This window comes from Hoplias malabaricus, chromosome 4, assembly GCF_029633855.1.
Source record: "Hoplias malabaricus isolate fHopMal1 chromosome 4, fHopMal1.hap1, whole genome shotgun sequence".
Lineage (NCBI taxonomy): Eukaryota > Metazoa > Chordata > Actinopteri > Characiformes > Erythrinidae > Hoplias > Hoplias malabaricus.
In genome coordinates, this window is record NC_089803.1 from 44,548,495 (window position 1) to 44,564,837 (window position 16,343).

The window sequence follows — 16,343 nt, forward strand, 5'->3', positions numbered from 1 at the left end:
TGTTGCTGTTTCTACAGCATTAGGTAGCTTTTCTGCTGTATTTGGCATGGACTGGAGGGAGAAAACATGCAGAGATTTTGCGAAGGTAAGAGTGGGACTTTAAAGGTGCACTATTCAAGATTTTGCCTTCAGGGGTCAGTCATAGTGCCTCAGAGTCAAACATAAGCAATTATTCAGTGACGCACTTCCCTTTAGCCTCGCCCTCGCTGTGATTTGTCACTTAACTAAGAAAGTGATTATTAGGACAATAACTGAGTTCAGAGTCCTGTTAGAGCCTTTCAGCAGAACTTGCTCAGAGAAGTCAGTCCAACATTGATTCTTGTCTTGTCTCACTCTGTGCGAGTGGCTGTTTTTATGGAAGAACTGTTTGTGTGAATTATGTTGTCCTGATGTTTGGTAGTGAAATCTGCCATATTGCATACAGAAAGCTTTGTGGGCGGAGCTGGTCACCTGAGGAGGGCAAAACAAATTAGGGGAGGGCTTAGGTTTCCAGAGGTTTAGGGCTATCTGCTGTCCCAAGGGTGAAAACAAGGCCTTGAGAACAGCAAAACACAGCAATGTGTGGCTCCTTTCTCTGCTCAGGACACCTCGACTCTGCTAAAGCTTTTTGTTGAAATGCATCATTTCATACTATAATACATATAAATGTGTAAAATCTCGGGTAGGGCACCTTTTTAAGTACCATTACATCATTTCAGCGACTGCATGTCGTTGTTTAAAGTCATTTCATGGTCATAATTACTGCCTTGTGTTCATAGTTTTGGAAAGATGTTGTTGAAGACAACGAAGTAAAAGATCTCATCTCAGACAAGAGCTGCACACCACAAGGTGGGTGGTCATTACACATTTACTCTTTTTGTTATGGTGACATATAATTTATTTATTTTTCCTCATTATGCTTTCTTCTTTTTCCCTTCAGATGTGTGCGAGCATAGTGAGGTGAGAGCATCCCTGTTCCACCCACCACGCAACATGGGGATTGATGATGTGGAGGGGCAGCGTGTGTTACAGGTGGCCATCATTTTAAGGAACCTCTCATTCGAAGAGGCCAACGTCAAACTGCTGGCAGCTAACCGCACCTGTCTACGCTTCCTCCTCCTCTGTGCACACTGCACATTCATCTCACTACGGCAACTGGGCCTCGACACGCTGGGCAATGTAGCAGGGGAGGTGAGAACATGGCTTTACAGCTGGAAAAATCAGTGCCATCATTATTTGGAACCGTGTTGAAAACCTTGCTTTGGCAATGTCTTATTGTGATACAACATCTGCAAAACGGATGGCTGTTTTGACAATTACAAATTTACTTTTACACAACTTGTGCACGTGTGATGGAAACTAATTCAGGTCTGAGACTGTGATGTTATTTTTATGTCCAGCATGTGGCAAACATGGGTCAGTACTTACTTTTCTGCCTTTATTTAATACTTGTTTAAAGGTTTAGATGTAATGTATTTTTGATGTTACATTTGAGTTTGGCACCTATGGTAAACCGGGTTTTTTTGTCTGTGTTGTTTTATTTTTTTCCTCCTCTCCTTCCACACTACTAAACTGTGTTTTGACAAAGAAAGTAGACTCCCCCTCCCTCTTCCACATGCTCTGGTGGGCACCTGGGTGAACCACTTAAATACAGTCCATAAATTAAGCTTTAAAGAAGTAATAACAAATACATAAACTATTTGTTTTAAACAGTGTATTAAATGAAAATTTCCCAAATATTTATCCATTTTTATAAATGTAGTTTTTTGAAATCTAATTTTGAAATGAATGTTTAACATTATCTGCTGTCACTGTAGCCAGCTTCCATCAGTACCTGTGCTGTGTGTTGATTTGGTTTTTCTCTGCTTTGTGTGCATTTTGCATTTGTAGTTTGAATGCACTTCTTGCTGAAGCTATGGTCATGACCCTTTTTTTAGATGCATTTAAAGTTTTGCCTTTTTTTTTGGGTGCCAATTTTCCTAGCTGAAATCCTAATGATTTTATTACATTTTGTCCTATTTAACAGCTTCAGTTAGATCCGGTGGATTTTCGAACAACTCACCTAATGTTTCACACAATTACCACATGTCTGATGTCAAGGGACCGCTTTCTAAAAATGAGGGGTAAGACAAACACTTTCTTTGCAGTATGTGTTTTTATTTATTTATTTATTATTATTATTATTTTTTTTAAAGGAGTTCAAGTGTAATTGCCCTACAAAGACATGTTTAAGATTTACAACTTAATTCAGTCAGAAGTTATATTGACTCTCTCTTGTTAATAGCCATGGAGATCCTGGGCAACCTGAGCAAGGCAGAGGATAATGGAGTTTTGATCTGCGAGTATGTGGACCAGGAGTCGTACCGGGAAGTGATCGCTCTGCTCACGTTGCCAGACATCATGCTTGTTATCTCTTCTCTAGAGGTGCTTTATCAGCTGACTGAGCTTGGCGAGATCACTTGCTCCAAAATTGCCTCTGTGGACAGGAGCATAGGTACGTCGTCGTCTTCTAAAGAGGGGTGTGACATGTGAAATAGTCAGTTGGAGATTGTGATGTAGTTCCCTGTTATTCCTAGTTTATTTTTAATTTCTCAGATTAGCTTGTAAGATGCTGTAAATGTTCTTTTGAAATTAGGTTTAGTTAATAAACTCTGCAAATTATCTGTATTTTTTGCCTTATATTTTTAAGAAACCAAACCCCTCAAACATTTTTGTGTTTGCGTATAGACCTGCTGGTGCGGTTAGTATCTGTGGACTTGCACACATTTGGGCCTGAGGCTTTGACCGCCATTAAGTTGATTGAACACCAGAGTGCAAGTAGCCAGGTTGCAGAAGTACGACCGCAGCTTGTAGAGCACGTACCTCCTCCCATGCAAGGCACACCCGTGCCAGGTAAGACCTACTTTGTACATGTACATGTGGGGGCTCTGTGTATGTAATTATTTTGCTTTATAAAGAGTAGTCAAATTAGTAGAAAATATAGAAGTAATATATATATAATAAAAATTACTATTGGCTGGCCCTCTGCTTACTTGTCAGTGTTAAGGAACATGGAAGCTCTAGAAAAGAAGCTGCTTTTCAAGCTGTGCACACAGGCAAAAGGGGTTCATCTTAGTTTTCCATCTGCAGTGTGATGCTAAGCTATGGGCAGTACTTCGCTTGTACTTCATCAGTATTTCAGAGCACGTGCGCCTTACTCCCTGATCAGACAGGAAATAATTAGTAGCAGTAATGTGTGTGCTGTGTTTACATATTATGGCTCAATACTGCCCTCTAATGTTCAGTATGTGCTATGGCGGATACTTTGCTTAATCGCTGAAGACTTTGCATTCAAGTTAGAACATAAGACGAGCTATGCAAACTATGGTCTAGCTTTTGTTGAACTGTAGTAGAACTGAAATGTAGTTCTAAATTTGAGTTATATGCTTTGTTCTTTAGTGACGAGAGTTCCTGTTCAGTCTACCCCTCCACCAGGCATTGTGGAGGTAGACGGAGAGAAGTTTACATCACAGTGGTAAGTATTATTATTATTATTATTACTATTATTGTTACTGCTACTACAACTTTTCTATTTTTTGGCTAAAATGCGGCATACAAAGTTTTACAGCATGAAGCTTTCCGAAAATATTGCAGAAGATTTTCATTCACTGAGTGAATATTTCATTAAATATACAATTAAGTCATATAAGCTCTGTAGTAACTGGAATTTGTGTATGGGCAGAAAAAATACCAGATTACACTTGTTGCGACACACAGCCAATGGTATAGCAAAACCTTCAGAAATCCAACTGCAGCATGTAGGCCCAGAATTCTTAACAGGCTCATGTCCATATTTGTTTGTTGTGTTGCCAGTATTGTGACACTTGCCCTAGCAGGTTCTTGTGTTAGATTTGCCAAATTCTGAAACTTCTTTCAGGATCAGTCCTATATATGTAATATATATTGTTTGTATACAGGAGTAGAGCTTCTTAAATATTAATCTTATGTGATACAGTCTAGGTAGTTATGAAGAAAACAAAAACCTGAAATTTTGTGTTTCATTAAATATGAATAACAAACAATACAATTGCACATGAATACATGTGTATAGGTTGTATGTAAGGTTTTAAAACATGTTTTAAGAAGGTGTGGGTGGACAATAATTGCTGTCTATGCATTTTCTCCCAGGTAACAATATGCATGTATTGTCATCGTGCTTGTAGGGGGCACTAGAAAATGCATTCCTCCTACTGTAGTGTGCTGAAGGATATTCTGCAGAATTAGGCAGTTTTTAAACTATTATATACCACAGTATCATTTAAATAATGCCTTTGGATCAAGAATAAGTAAATTAAATAAAACACAAAATTTGTGTTTTACCCTTTAACAAAACAGTACAGGGAAAATTGGGCGGAACAATGTGGAGAAAATAGTCTGGTATTCTACATTCAGTGCTCAAAATATCACCACTTATTTTTGTTGTCGTACAAAGCCTACAAAGTATGTGTGTTGTTGCTCGTGACTGGTCAAATTCTGTTATGTAAAACCTTATATGAAACTTGATAGGATGCTGTATATGATAATGTAGGCTACAAGTAAAATGGCAGCTCCTGCGTTATGAAAATTGCAATCTTTAAACTGAAGGAATCTGACATTATTTTGTTTTGACTAATGCAAGTTTACTATGGTTTTAAAAGCACTTTATTAGGTTTCAATGATAAGCTATTACTTTTGGCAGTCATTATAATATAACCAATCCAGTTAAGTCATTGGCAACCTCAAAAAGTGATAATTGAGGGTTTAATTAGTTAAAATGAAATGGTGTTTTTTTTTGATTTATAAGTACCACGGGTTATCCTGGCTATGTGATAAACCTTCTGTCTCTCTTTAGGCTGAATGCTCATTATGAAGTGCATGCAGAAGGCTCTGTCTCTCGTGCCGAAATGTACTCTGAATATTTGGTGACTTGCAGCAAGATGGCACGTGGTGGTGTCCAAACCTCCAATGGTTTTTACAAAAGCCTGAGGTTTGTTTTTATACACTACAATCCTGACATACTATCTTCCCGTTAACAAACTATGAAAAACATGCTTAAATTACAATTACTGATTTTTTTTTTCTCTCTCTCTATAATATTAGGACATTATACCCTAATCATACAGTGAAGCGTGCGGAAGACTCTAGGGTGAATGGGCAGGCTCAGATTCACATAGTTGGCATACGAAAGAGGGCAATTCCTCTCCCCGTTCAGATGTATTACCAGCAGCAACAGGCTAGTCCTGTACCAGGTCCTAAACATGAGGCTCCAACAGAGCCTCCACACGCCCACTCAGGTAGGTCTTTGGCTTTTGTACTGTTCAAGCTCTGTATTCCGTATGTAGAGTAGCAGTTCCTATTTAGTTCATGGTTTCCTAATTTCCATCTCCACTCTTTGCCAGGCTTACCCTCTAGCGTAGGTGGGCAGTTTCTTCGGGCACCAGCACCAAGCCTTACTGCCAGCCAGGCAGCACCACCACCACCGATTGCCTTCAACATGCATGGAGCACTACAACCTCATTCTCACCAGGTTCCCAACGCTCCTGTGTCATCCCATGCTGGTCCACGGCTCCCAGTGAATCCACCAGTACAAGCTCCACCACCTCCGTGTCCAGAAGCGCCACCATCCTCATGTCCAGCTGCTTCCCCCATGCCCCCTCGATCTAATGATATCCTAAAGACAGCCATGATGCAGAGCTCCATCCCCACAGCCCCAGCTGCCCCCATTGGACCCAACCACAGCACTGTCCCTACAGCTCCTATGCCTCAGCAGCCCCTCCTTCACCATGCTCCAGTTACATTGATCCAGCAGGGGGTGCCGCAGGGACATATATTCACTGGCAGAGTACAGGGAGCATGCCCTCCCTTGGGTCAACAACGCCTTCCTGCCCCACAAGGCCAGTTAGGTGCCAATCCGCAAGAAACTGTCGTGCTTGCCCCTCCTCAATATGCCAGTGCTCCTTGCACGTCGTTGGTCGCGGGAGGACAGGTTTTCACTGTAGCAGGTGTACAGAGTGCCCAAGGACCTCGTGTAACCTTCCAGAACATTGCTCCCAAACCTGCCCCACAGACTCAGCCACCCCTGCAACATCCACAGCACCAACAGACACAGCCGCAGCAGCAACAGAGCTTGGTCATTGTGAGTCCTAATTCACAACCTACCCCAACATTTGCCCCAGCAATTCACCAAATTGTGCTTGCTAATCCCTCAGGCATGCAAAACGCACAGACTATTCAGCTGTCAGGGCAGCCCACTGCTTCCCCTCAACCCGCTTCTTCACCTGGCCAGTCCGCCTCATGTACCAGTCCTCCAGGGCTGGCTTCACCCTCAAATCCTCCCCAAAGTCAGGGGCCACCACCCACTGTTGGTCAGATGCTATCTGTGAAACGGCAGCAGCAGCAGTTTCAGATTCATCCCTCTCCTCCACCACCACCCCTTCCTACCTCCCCTCCCCAGACATCTCCCACAGAGTCAAGTCTGATCAAACAGTTACTACTTCCAAAGCGTGGCCCTACCACGCCTGGAGGAAAGCTTATTCTCCCAGCCCCCCAGGTTCCTCCCCCAGCCAGCACACGGGCACCCAGCCCACAGGTTGTGTACCAGGTAACAAACAGTAGTCAAGGAGCTCCACAAACACCACAACTAAGTGTACAGCTTGTGCAGAGCTCTTTGCCTGGTGCAGGTGCTGTACAGACTGTTCCTATCTCTATCCTTCCGGGGCAGATCCTCTCCACCTCTAACCCTGCCACAATCTTACAAGCTTCTCCCAGTAACCAGGTCACCTTCACAGTAGTGCCAAACTCCACCTTTCCCAATGTGGCTGCTAGCAGCCAGGGGGCATCATCATCTCTTGTTCCTCAGACCGGTCTGACCATCAGTGCGTCACCCCCAGCACTTGGTCTGCAGCTGACACCGCCCATACCGTCTGCGGTAGCTACCTGCACAACACTTGTGCCTCCTTTTAGAGGTGACAAAATTATTTGCCAAAAGGAGGAGGAGGCAAAGGATGTCACAGGACTTCACATCCATGAACGGAAAATCGAGGTGATGGAAAACTCCATGGTAACTGAAGGCTCCACCAAAGCCAGCAATGGGCAGCCCGTGAAAGTTGATGAACCTGGGGCCAAGCTGGTCAATGGGAGGAAGTTTGACTCAAGTCTACCTCCATACCACTCAGGGAACAGCCAGCCAGAGGTCCTGCAGGGCATGCAAGCGCTCAACGGCCCCACCGCACAGGGCAGCGAAGGCACGACTAAGCAGACTTCAGGAGGCCCACCCTCCGAATCCAGAAAGCTTTTGGTAAATGGTGTCTGTGACTTTGAACGAGATGCCACAGCTGGTGCCCATTTGAGCAAAAACATTCCAAATCATAAAGCTTCCAAACATATGGGCAATGGGGAGGTGCTGTTGCCTCAGAAAATACTTGGGACTTCACCCCTCACAGACTCTCTCCCACCCCAGCAGAGCACTGCCAAAGCAGAGCAGCCAGAACGCCTGGCCAATGGCCCAAAAAGCTCTATCCACATTGCTGAGATTTCCAATGGTCCCTCGGTCCAGAACTCTGACACACCGGCCATGAGGCAGCAGCACCCACCTCACAACCACTCCTCACCACCCGCTGCAGCTACACCCAGCACTCAAAATGCCCCTGGAGCAGAGCTGCCCACCAATGGCATGTCCGAGACCAGAACCCTGAAGAGGCCAGCAGAAGACTGGGATAGAGGCGCAGCAGCCTCTGGAATTCCCAACAAGATGGGGGTACGAATAGTAACCATTAGTGACCCCAACAATGCTGGCAACAGTGCTACAATGGTGGCGGTCCCGGCAGGTGCAGACCCAAGCACAGTAGCAAAAGTAGCAATAGAAAATGCATCGCAGCAAAGGCCCCTTGTGCCCAGCACGCTTTCTGAAACTACCACTCCGGTAAGACTTCTTCACATTTACAATGGAATAAATTGCTGGAGGCTAAACGGTGGCATATTTTTCCTGTAGTCTGGAATGAACCAAACCTCAAATGGTCTTGTCTGCCGGCAGTCCTTTGAGTAGGATCTTATGGTGCTTTCTCACTGCATGGTACCTACATAGCTAGGCTTTTTTTTTTTTTTTTTTTTTTTTTTTTTTTTTTTTTGTAGTTGGTTCTGGAAACGGGTACGTTTTTTAGTTCCAAGAGAGGAGATTAGGGACAAAATCTGACGTGAAAAACTTTGCAGAGCACTGACTGGCCAGAGAAATGTGGCAAACACAACGTCTAGTGTAATCTTGGCCATAGTAAAATCTTCATGTAGTGTAGAGTAGTGATATAAATTTTTTTTATTCAACTTGTAACAGCAGCTCCTTAAATCACACTGTGGTCTTTTGATGGGATACATACAATTTTTAGATTGGTGGCCAACCAAAGACTCCAGCAATTGTCCTAGCTGTGCAGCAAAGAACAAAAAAATTAGGCACAGAGCTGTGTTCAGTTCCAAAACACAACGCTCTCTGATTAGGTGCTGGTTTTTTGTGTTTTCGTTTGTATGTTTGCTCGGAAATATTGTAAAAAAAAAAATAAAAAATGCATGTTTCTACTGTTTTTGTTGTTTAAGCACTTTAAGGATTGCTGCTCAATTTTGTTGTACCTGTGCAATGACAAAGGCTATCGATCTATCTAAACAAGATGAGTAAACACAGCCAGTGTTGTTGTGGTTCCCAAAACTCCCATAGTTGAGGGGGCTGCTAGTGAAAAAGCTGCCAAGGGACAAACAGCACATAGAGTCGAATAAATTAGGTACCATGCAGTGATAAAGCACCATAAGAATGTTTGGGAAGGCTGTACAATGGTTTTAATTTATAGGAAATTGTTGGGGCTCTCTGCCTCCTAAAATGGGATGTATTCTTTAACATAATATTAGACTGCATTATGTACCATTTCTTTATTGAACAAATTGTTCAAACTGATTTTCCCTGCTAGAAAAGATTCTCTTGAAGTGTTTTGCTCCAATTTGCCATTAAAAAATAACACATGATAGAACAAGGGGACTTCCAAAGAGAAATTCTCTACAGGTTTTAGGTTTTTAAATGAAAAATAATGTGTTGCTTGTTTGGAGTGTTTGTGTTCTATAGTGATCTGTGAACAAGCATGCTGTAGAATCTTAATGCAAACATTGTCATACCACTGGATCTAAATCAGACATATTCCAAATGTTTTTTGTTTAAAGGCCCACTTGGCAGTCTTTTGAGAACTTGGGAACTGATCTGTCGGTATAATGTCTTTCCTTAGTGGAAATATATGAAGATATTTTGACAGATTCATAATTTTAACTAATTTGGTTTTGTTTGACAAAGTGAACAATCTCTAAGTATCAGCAGATATGTCTAAGACTGTCTGCACACTTTGGGCAAAATTAATAGTATGAGGTCAATTTTTTAAATTTCATTTAACCACAAGAAAATTACTGTAGTTATGTTGGGTGTTTGTTTGTGTGTTGTGACTGCTTATCTAAAATGCCTTTCCATCACACTCAATAATATTCATGGTTAGCCCCTCCCCAAAGTCTACTTCTGTCTACTTCATCCACATTCTACTGTCCGTCATTTTCTGTAGAGATTATTCTGATGTCTGTATACAGTATGAGATTATATGATGGTGACTACCAGTTATAGTAATGACAGTTGACTACATGCAGCAGATTAATATTTACACCAATATTTGTCATTTTGGGTAAATAATAAAGTAATATGCTCTTTACTGACATTGACACAAAAAGGGCAGAGTATACACTAGTACCCAGAACTTCGAAGGCCATTTTCCAAGGGGAAATAAAATCATATTCTCTACAGAGAGTACACAATTTCACATTTTATAAAATTGTTCCAAAATGTGGCCTTATTAAAAATTGCAAGACATTTGTTCCCTCTTGAAGATATTCCCTCTTAACTTGTATAATTTTGAGAATGTAATTTGACAAGTTAATAGTTAAAAAAAAAAGCTAATAGTTGACAGTGTTAATGAACAGTAAATACACAATGATGGCAAAAGTGAAATTCTTCACACAAATTAATCCAGCAGTATATTTTTTTTTTCTTCTTCACTGACTCAAAATTGACTCAAATTTTATTTGTTTTAATCTAATCTTTTTTTTTTTTTTTTTTTTTTTTTTTTTTTTTTTTTTTTTTTTTTAAATGATGTTTTACTTTGATGTGCTTACCTAAACTTGGTGCTTACAGAGCTCATCTTTTCTTTCTGCAGCAGCCTGTGTCAACACAATCTCCACCTCCAGTGGTATCATCTGCACAGGGAGCTAACCAGGGTTCAGCAACTCCAGCTGAAGGCACTCAAGCTGCATTGCTCCCGCCAGAACAAACTCGAAAACCTGGGCAGAATTTCAAGTGTCTGTGGCAGGCTTGTAAACGGTAATGACGTTCCATTATCTTAAATTTTATCCTTTTATCAAATGTCCAGAAAAATAACATCCAAAGCAAAAGCGATACTTTGTTTGTAAGCTGCTGTTTTGGTTTTGTATTTATCTTGTACATTTCCTTGAATGCCTGCCTTTTTGGTTTTTCACTTATCTTTGATTTTTCAGGTGGTTTGAGACGCCTTCGCAGGTATTTTATCATGCGGCTACGCAGCACGGCAGCAAAGAAGGGTACCCTGGACAATGCCAGTGGGAAGGCTGTGAACCCTTTCCAAGGCAGAGACTTTCCTTCATCACACATCTACAGGCAAGATGCTATCTTATTGCCTTAATGTCTTATTGCCCCAATTACCGTGCTGAGCAAAATTTAGATGTTGAACGCATTGTAATATCCTTCACCTAACGTCTGCATTACACACTGATCTGAAAATGTTAAGGAGTATACTGAGGTTCTGTGATAACTGATATATGTTCATACATTAATTTTTTTGTGTTAGGTTTTATGCTCGACTCTGATAGTCTAAAATTGTAGGATGTTTGATTCTGCAGGACAAGCACTGCTCGAGGGATTCCCTTCTAGCGGCACTCAAGTTTGAGGAACAAACCCAAGGCAGCAATCCCAATATGTCTAAGTGTGTACTCACTTTAAATTAATCTTTCTTTTTTTCTGCTGTTCGTTGAACAAACACATTTAATTTTTTTTAAATGTTTTTTTACTTTTTCTGTCTTTTTCTGCTCACTTTCCCCCCTTCTTGAACACAACTGATTAAATTCATGCAGGACTTGATATTGGATTATTTAGAGTTGGCACATGTATTCTTATGCTGGCAGCTCTGCCATTTTATAGTCTGTATTTAAGAGTTGTACTAAATTATTAATTATATTCAGCTGTCCCTCACACTTCCTGGGTTTGACACGAAGAGGTGTATTGGACCAATACTTAATCAGTATGAAAACCTGAACAGATCATTTTTTTGCACTAGTGTTTATAAATAACCGTATGTTTATGAATGTTATGGAATGATACTGGTTCATGTGTTCTGAATTGAACAATTTAACTGATATAAAATTTGTATCTTGTTGCACTGCCATGTCTTTGGCACATAGACTGACTCTTAGTGTCAATCCCATTTCACTCTATGGCCCTACCACTTAACCTCCTTGTCGGGGAAAAAGGGGTAGGGCCAAGGAGGAGGGTTATATACCACTCGAAACTGAAAATTTTCAGGGGCAAACTTCAAACAAAGGGCCTGTATGAAAGTATGGTAACCATTGTATTATCTTAGTTTAATGTAGTTTCAGTGCATCATGTCTCTACTTCATAACAAGCATAAACCTTCGCTAATACAGTGGAACCTCTACCTGCGAACTTGATCCATTCCGTGACCCAGTTCGTAAGTAGAAAAGTTCATTTCTCGAGTCAATTTTCCCCCTTTTTAAAATAATGGAAAAGCAATTAATGCGTTCCAGCCCACCCTGAAAGTCACCCTTTTTGCACTGATATGTTTACAAAACTCTTAAATTAGTAAAAAAAAATACATGTAGCATTACTAAAAGTAAAAAAGAAATAAGGTTTTAAGTGGAGGAGTATCACAGGCACTGGCTGTATGACGGGAGGTGGGGGGTGGGTGGAATAACAGAGTAGGCGGGTGAATGTGGGGAGACGAAGCGTAGATTCGTTGGTGAAGACAAAAAATATTCAAATGCTCAGTTTGTGTCTTGGAAAGTTTGTTAGTATAGGCGTTCGTTAGTAGAGCTTCCACTGTAGTTTGCTTATTCCTTGGAATTTCCAATTCCATGTTAAATGGCCTGTGGCTATCGGAGCAATTATGGTGGAACTGGAAGTTTTGAACAAAAACATAGCAGCTGAACTCAACTTCATATCATGGAGAGTTAAGTGATAGTTTAGGGCATCATTCCTTTGAAATTGTTCAAAAATCATCCCTATGTTAAAATACATATATGATATTGCTGTAACAGGCTCCTGAAGAGCTTAAGATTTTAAGATGAAGATTTTAAACCCTACGTTGTTCCAACCCTAAGTTGGTTCCAATTGGCATGATAACACTCAAAAACAATGGTTAGGGGTAAAATTAAGTAACGGGATTTACCCTTACTTGTATTGTAATACTGGGCTTTTTTTTTTGTAGTTTTATTGTGTCTTACACCACATTGTGAGGTTTTAATGAAGAAATCATGAGCAGGTAGCTCTGAGCTGCTAAATAGGAACCCACTTGGTTATTTTGAGGTCCTTCATTCTTTTTACAATGCAGCTTCATTGTATTCATACCTGTGTTTAGGTCTCCTCCACTGGCAGCCAGTAATCCAGCTCCCCCCAGGCCGCAGAAAGCTATTGTCAATCACCCCAGTGCGGCTCTGATGGCCCTGAGACGTGGTTCACGCAACCTGGTGTTCAGGGACTTTACAGTGAGTAACTCCCTACGCAGTAACTCTTGTTCATTTACAGCTCTGCACAAAGAAAATGACATGTGAAGTTATTTATCTGGACATTAAACACTAACAGACTAAGTCTTGTTAATTGTAAAACACTTGTTAATTTTATGTTAATAACACCTAAAGCATTTCTTGGGGAAGCCCTGTAATTAAAGTTAATATGCAACCCTCAAGTGTAGTGCTTGGGTAATCAAACAAATATATGCAATTGCTTAAGTGTTTTATGTTTATTGAATGGTGGAAATGGTTTATCTATGGCTCTGGTAAAGAACCTGTAGTTCAGCAATTATGCACAGATGGAATAAATGTTTCATGTTTTCCTTTCTTTTCATAGGATGATAAAGAGGGACCAATGACCAAACATATTAGATTAACTGCTGCCTTAACATTAAAGAACATCGCCAAGTATTCGGACTGCGGACGAATGTAAGTACAGCTCTTTTTGCCAATTAACAAAACGGTTCCCAAAATTGTTTCCCAACTAGAGCCAACTATTAGTTCTTTTTTTCAGCACAAACGATGACAACATTGAAAGCAGACGTTTTCTGATTTGAAAATAGAAAAGGAAATCACAAGAAAATAAACAGGAAAATAAACTATATTTCTGGGCTTTTCATTTATATCAAGCCACTGTAAACAAGACTTTTTCTGATCTGTTTATGGCTCTGGTACTGTCCTGGTTAGTGCAGACAGGATAACACAGTTCAAGATCCAGAGTAAATTTGGTTAAAAAGTGCTATAACTGATTAACCTTAATGAACCATTTTAAAAGAACCATTTTAGAACACAGTTTTTTTTGTTTGTTATACAATAAATTATTCCAAACAATGCTCAAGCATTACTCCTCCACAAGCAACTATACAAATAGTAGTAAGCAAAATTTGGGATGGCACAAATACGCCATCTTTCAGAAAGGAGGCTGAAGGCTGAACAGATTTTGATCCAAAATGTAATTTATGTAAAACACAGACTGCATTGATAATATGACATAACACAGTATTTTTTATGTCACAAGACTGAATTATTATATTATATATTTATAACTGTATAATAATTTGACCCAAAGAAAAAGTATATTGGTGTGGTGTTTGACAGCTTTAGAGCAAATTCATGAACCCAAGCAAACAAGTTTGTTTTATTTTGCAGGCTGGTGAAGCGGCATGAGAGCCATCTCTCTGTGTTGGCACTCAGCAGTATGGAGGTTTCCACCACACTCGCTAAATGCCTTTACGAACTCTCGCGTTCTCTGCAAGCTTGAGCCCAGCTGAACCCAAAACTTTCAGAATGAAAATTTTGTTTTTCATGGTTTATCAGCACGCATGGTGCCAATATTGGCGGCCGTGGGCGACGCCTCTCCTCCCTCTTGCCACTCCCTCCATTCCATTCTCTGCGCGTTGGGATCTGCACCTCTACACCACCACCACCCCCATCACTTATAAACTGCCACGGGTCTTCCACCAGCCACTCAGATACCAGCGCACGCTCAACTCTTTGGAAATGAGCCACCTCCCCGTCCCCAACCCCGAAACAAGCCGCCACCTCTCCACTCCCAACTGAACGAGCACATTTTTTTCTGGTCCTGGAGGAACGGTGGTTAGGGGCAGGGGTCCAGATTGGGTGGAGGAGATGTATGAAGCGTCAGGGGGTGGAGCAGGGGCAATCGAGGTGTGGCTAGATTTTATTATTTTTTTTTTTTCCCCTCTTCGTTTAGAACTTGATAGCTTTGGTTTTCTTACTTGAGCCGATTATATTTTCACTTATTTATTATTGAAATAAATACCAATATGATTAAATGATTTAAAAAAAAAACTTGTAAATATTTGTGAATAAATATAAAGTAAAAAAAAAGACAAAAAAAAATCATCTTTCATGCCGCTGCAGCCACTGGAGAGTTCACTCTGTGGAGTATCAGAAGCATTATCTTTGTAGTTTCAATTTTTTTTTTCCCCTCCCTTTTCTTTTTCCCTTCTTTTTTTAATTTCCTCCCACTTGTTTTGAATTTCTGGTTACTTGTATGAGATGTGATTCTATACTCAGCAGTGGATGAATGTACGTAAACTTGTAAATATTCTACAAAGGTACTGATGCTGTAAAGTTTAGGGAAGGGGTGTTTTTTTTTTTGGAACTGTGGGTTTTAATTTTTTTTTTTTTTTCCCCTCCCTTTCTTGCTTTCCCATTTTTGTACTGTTATAACCTGTAGAACTCATTTTGCTGGCTGAAAGAGTATGGAATAATATATCTCATGTTATTTTGTAGAAGAACAAAAAAACACCAAAAGAAAAAAAAACATACACAAAAAAACACAAATATTGAAGGTATTTCCCCCTCCAACGTGTATCCACTATATGCGTCACTGTACGAGCCCTCTGCCCGTACCGAATTCTTTTTGTATTTGTAAATTGGTTTAAATACATGGAGTTTTATACAGGTTTTCTCCTGTGTTATTTGCTTTCTGTGCATATGATATTTTCCTCCCTACCTTTTTTTCTATCTTAATATAGTGTGGAATTTTATCGTACTATTTTTTCATTCTTAATACCATGCCACATTCCGGCTCCCTGCTTCCCAGGCTGTCCTCCCTACAGTGTGTCGTGTAACATTTATAACTGCCTGTTGTGTTAGCATCCGAGCAGGGGCTCTCCCCTTCACCATTTCTGCAGTGTCAGTAGGGTGTGCGATATATACATATACCTAACAGTCTGTTCTAGGTTGGCTTAATTTACATGGGTGACTGTTTATAGTTTTTAAATAAAAGACTGAACATTTTTGCCATTGTTTATATGACTGTTTCCTCTCTCTCTGTGTGTGTGTGTGTGTTTCGAAATGTGCATTTCTTGTTGCCCCTCAACATTTATTTATTTATTTTCTGTTTACTTAATTAAAAAAACTTTATAAAAAGATATAAGGGCACAATTTGGGCTTCACTGGTCCGAATTCAGTGTGCAACTTTACATGCAGCAGTAACATTAATCAACAATCACTGTCACTCTGCTGGAACATTTGGTTCTATAACTTTTCTGTCTGAACAAAACGTTGTTTCTCTCTTTTTGTTTTTTGATGTTTTTACACTTAATACAGGGTGAGTTAAAAGTTGCATGGCTCACTTTTCTCTGAATACCCCAGCAAATAATGGGTGAGGGAATCTCTTAGGCTATGACCAGAGCATTTTGTCCATCATATTTGATCAAGGGCAAGTTTTTCCAATCGGAAAATGGTCATATAGAATATCAATTAAATAAAAGGGTGTCCTGTGACTTGACTGAATAAGAAATGCTAAGTATTTCAGTGAATATTTGAATGATAAATGAACCAATAAAAATCATTCAAATTAATGTGGGTGGGGGTGGGGGATCTGTCACAAACTTAATTTTGGTAAAAATATTTTCTGAGATGTTGCTGTTGTGGCAATAGTTCTGACAGCAAAAATACACAGTAAAGTGTCCATAACCTCGGTCACTAGAACTGCGCCTGGTGACCCACAGGAATGACCACACAGT

At 40.3% G+C, this 16,343-nt stretch overlaps 1 protein-coding gene across 2 annotated transcripts in view; it reads left to right on the forward strand.

The window, feature by feature from the left end:
• The window catches only part of arid2 (AT-rich interactive domain 2), a 31,461-nt gene extending 15,859 nt beyond the window's left edge, over positions 1–15,602 (forward strand). The window contains exons 6-21 of one of the 2 annotated variants that reach the window (XM_066668213.1): positions 18–85; positions 759–828; positions 920–1,170; positions 2,006–2,102; positions 2,264–2,473; positions 2,707–2,871; positions 3,418–3,493; positions 4,850–4,984; positions 5,098–5,291; positions 5,397–7,918; positions 10,224–10,387; positions 10,561–10,699; positions 10,942–11,024; positions 12,693–12,819; positions 13,181–13,272; positions 13,993–15,602. In XM_066668213.1, the coding sequence (XP_066524310.1) occupies positions 18–85; positions 759–828; positions 920–1,170; positions 2,006–2,102; positions 2,264–2,473; positions 2,707–2,871; positions 3,418–3,493; positions 4,850–4,984; positions 5,098–5,291; positions 5,397–7,918; positions 10,224–10,387; positions 10,561–10,699; positions 10,942–11,024; positions 12,693–12,819; positions 13,181–13,272; positions 13,993–14,104 (4,505 nt within the window). In that variant the 3' untranslated portion in view covers positions 14,105–15,602. The remainder of the gene's footprint in view (positions 1–17; positions 86–758; positions 829–919; positions 1,171–2,005; positions 2,103–2,263; positions 2,474–2,706; positions 2,872–3,417; positions 3,494–4,849; positions 4,985–5,097; positions 5,292–5,396; positions 7,919–10,223; positions 10,388–10,560; positions 10,700–10,941; positions 11,025–12,692; positions 12,820–13,180; positions 13,273–13,992) is intronic. The other variant, XM_066668214.1, reaches the window with a different exon arrangement.
• Positions 15,603–16,343: the final 741 nt, after the last annotated feature.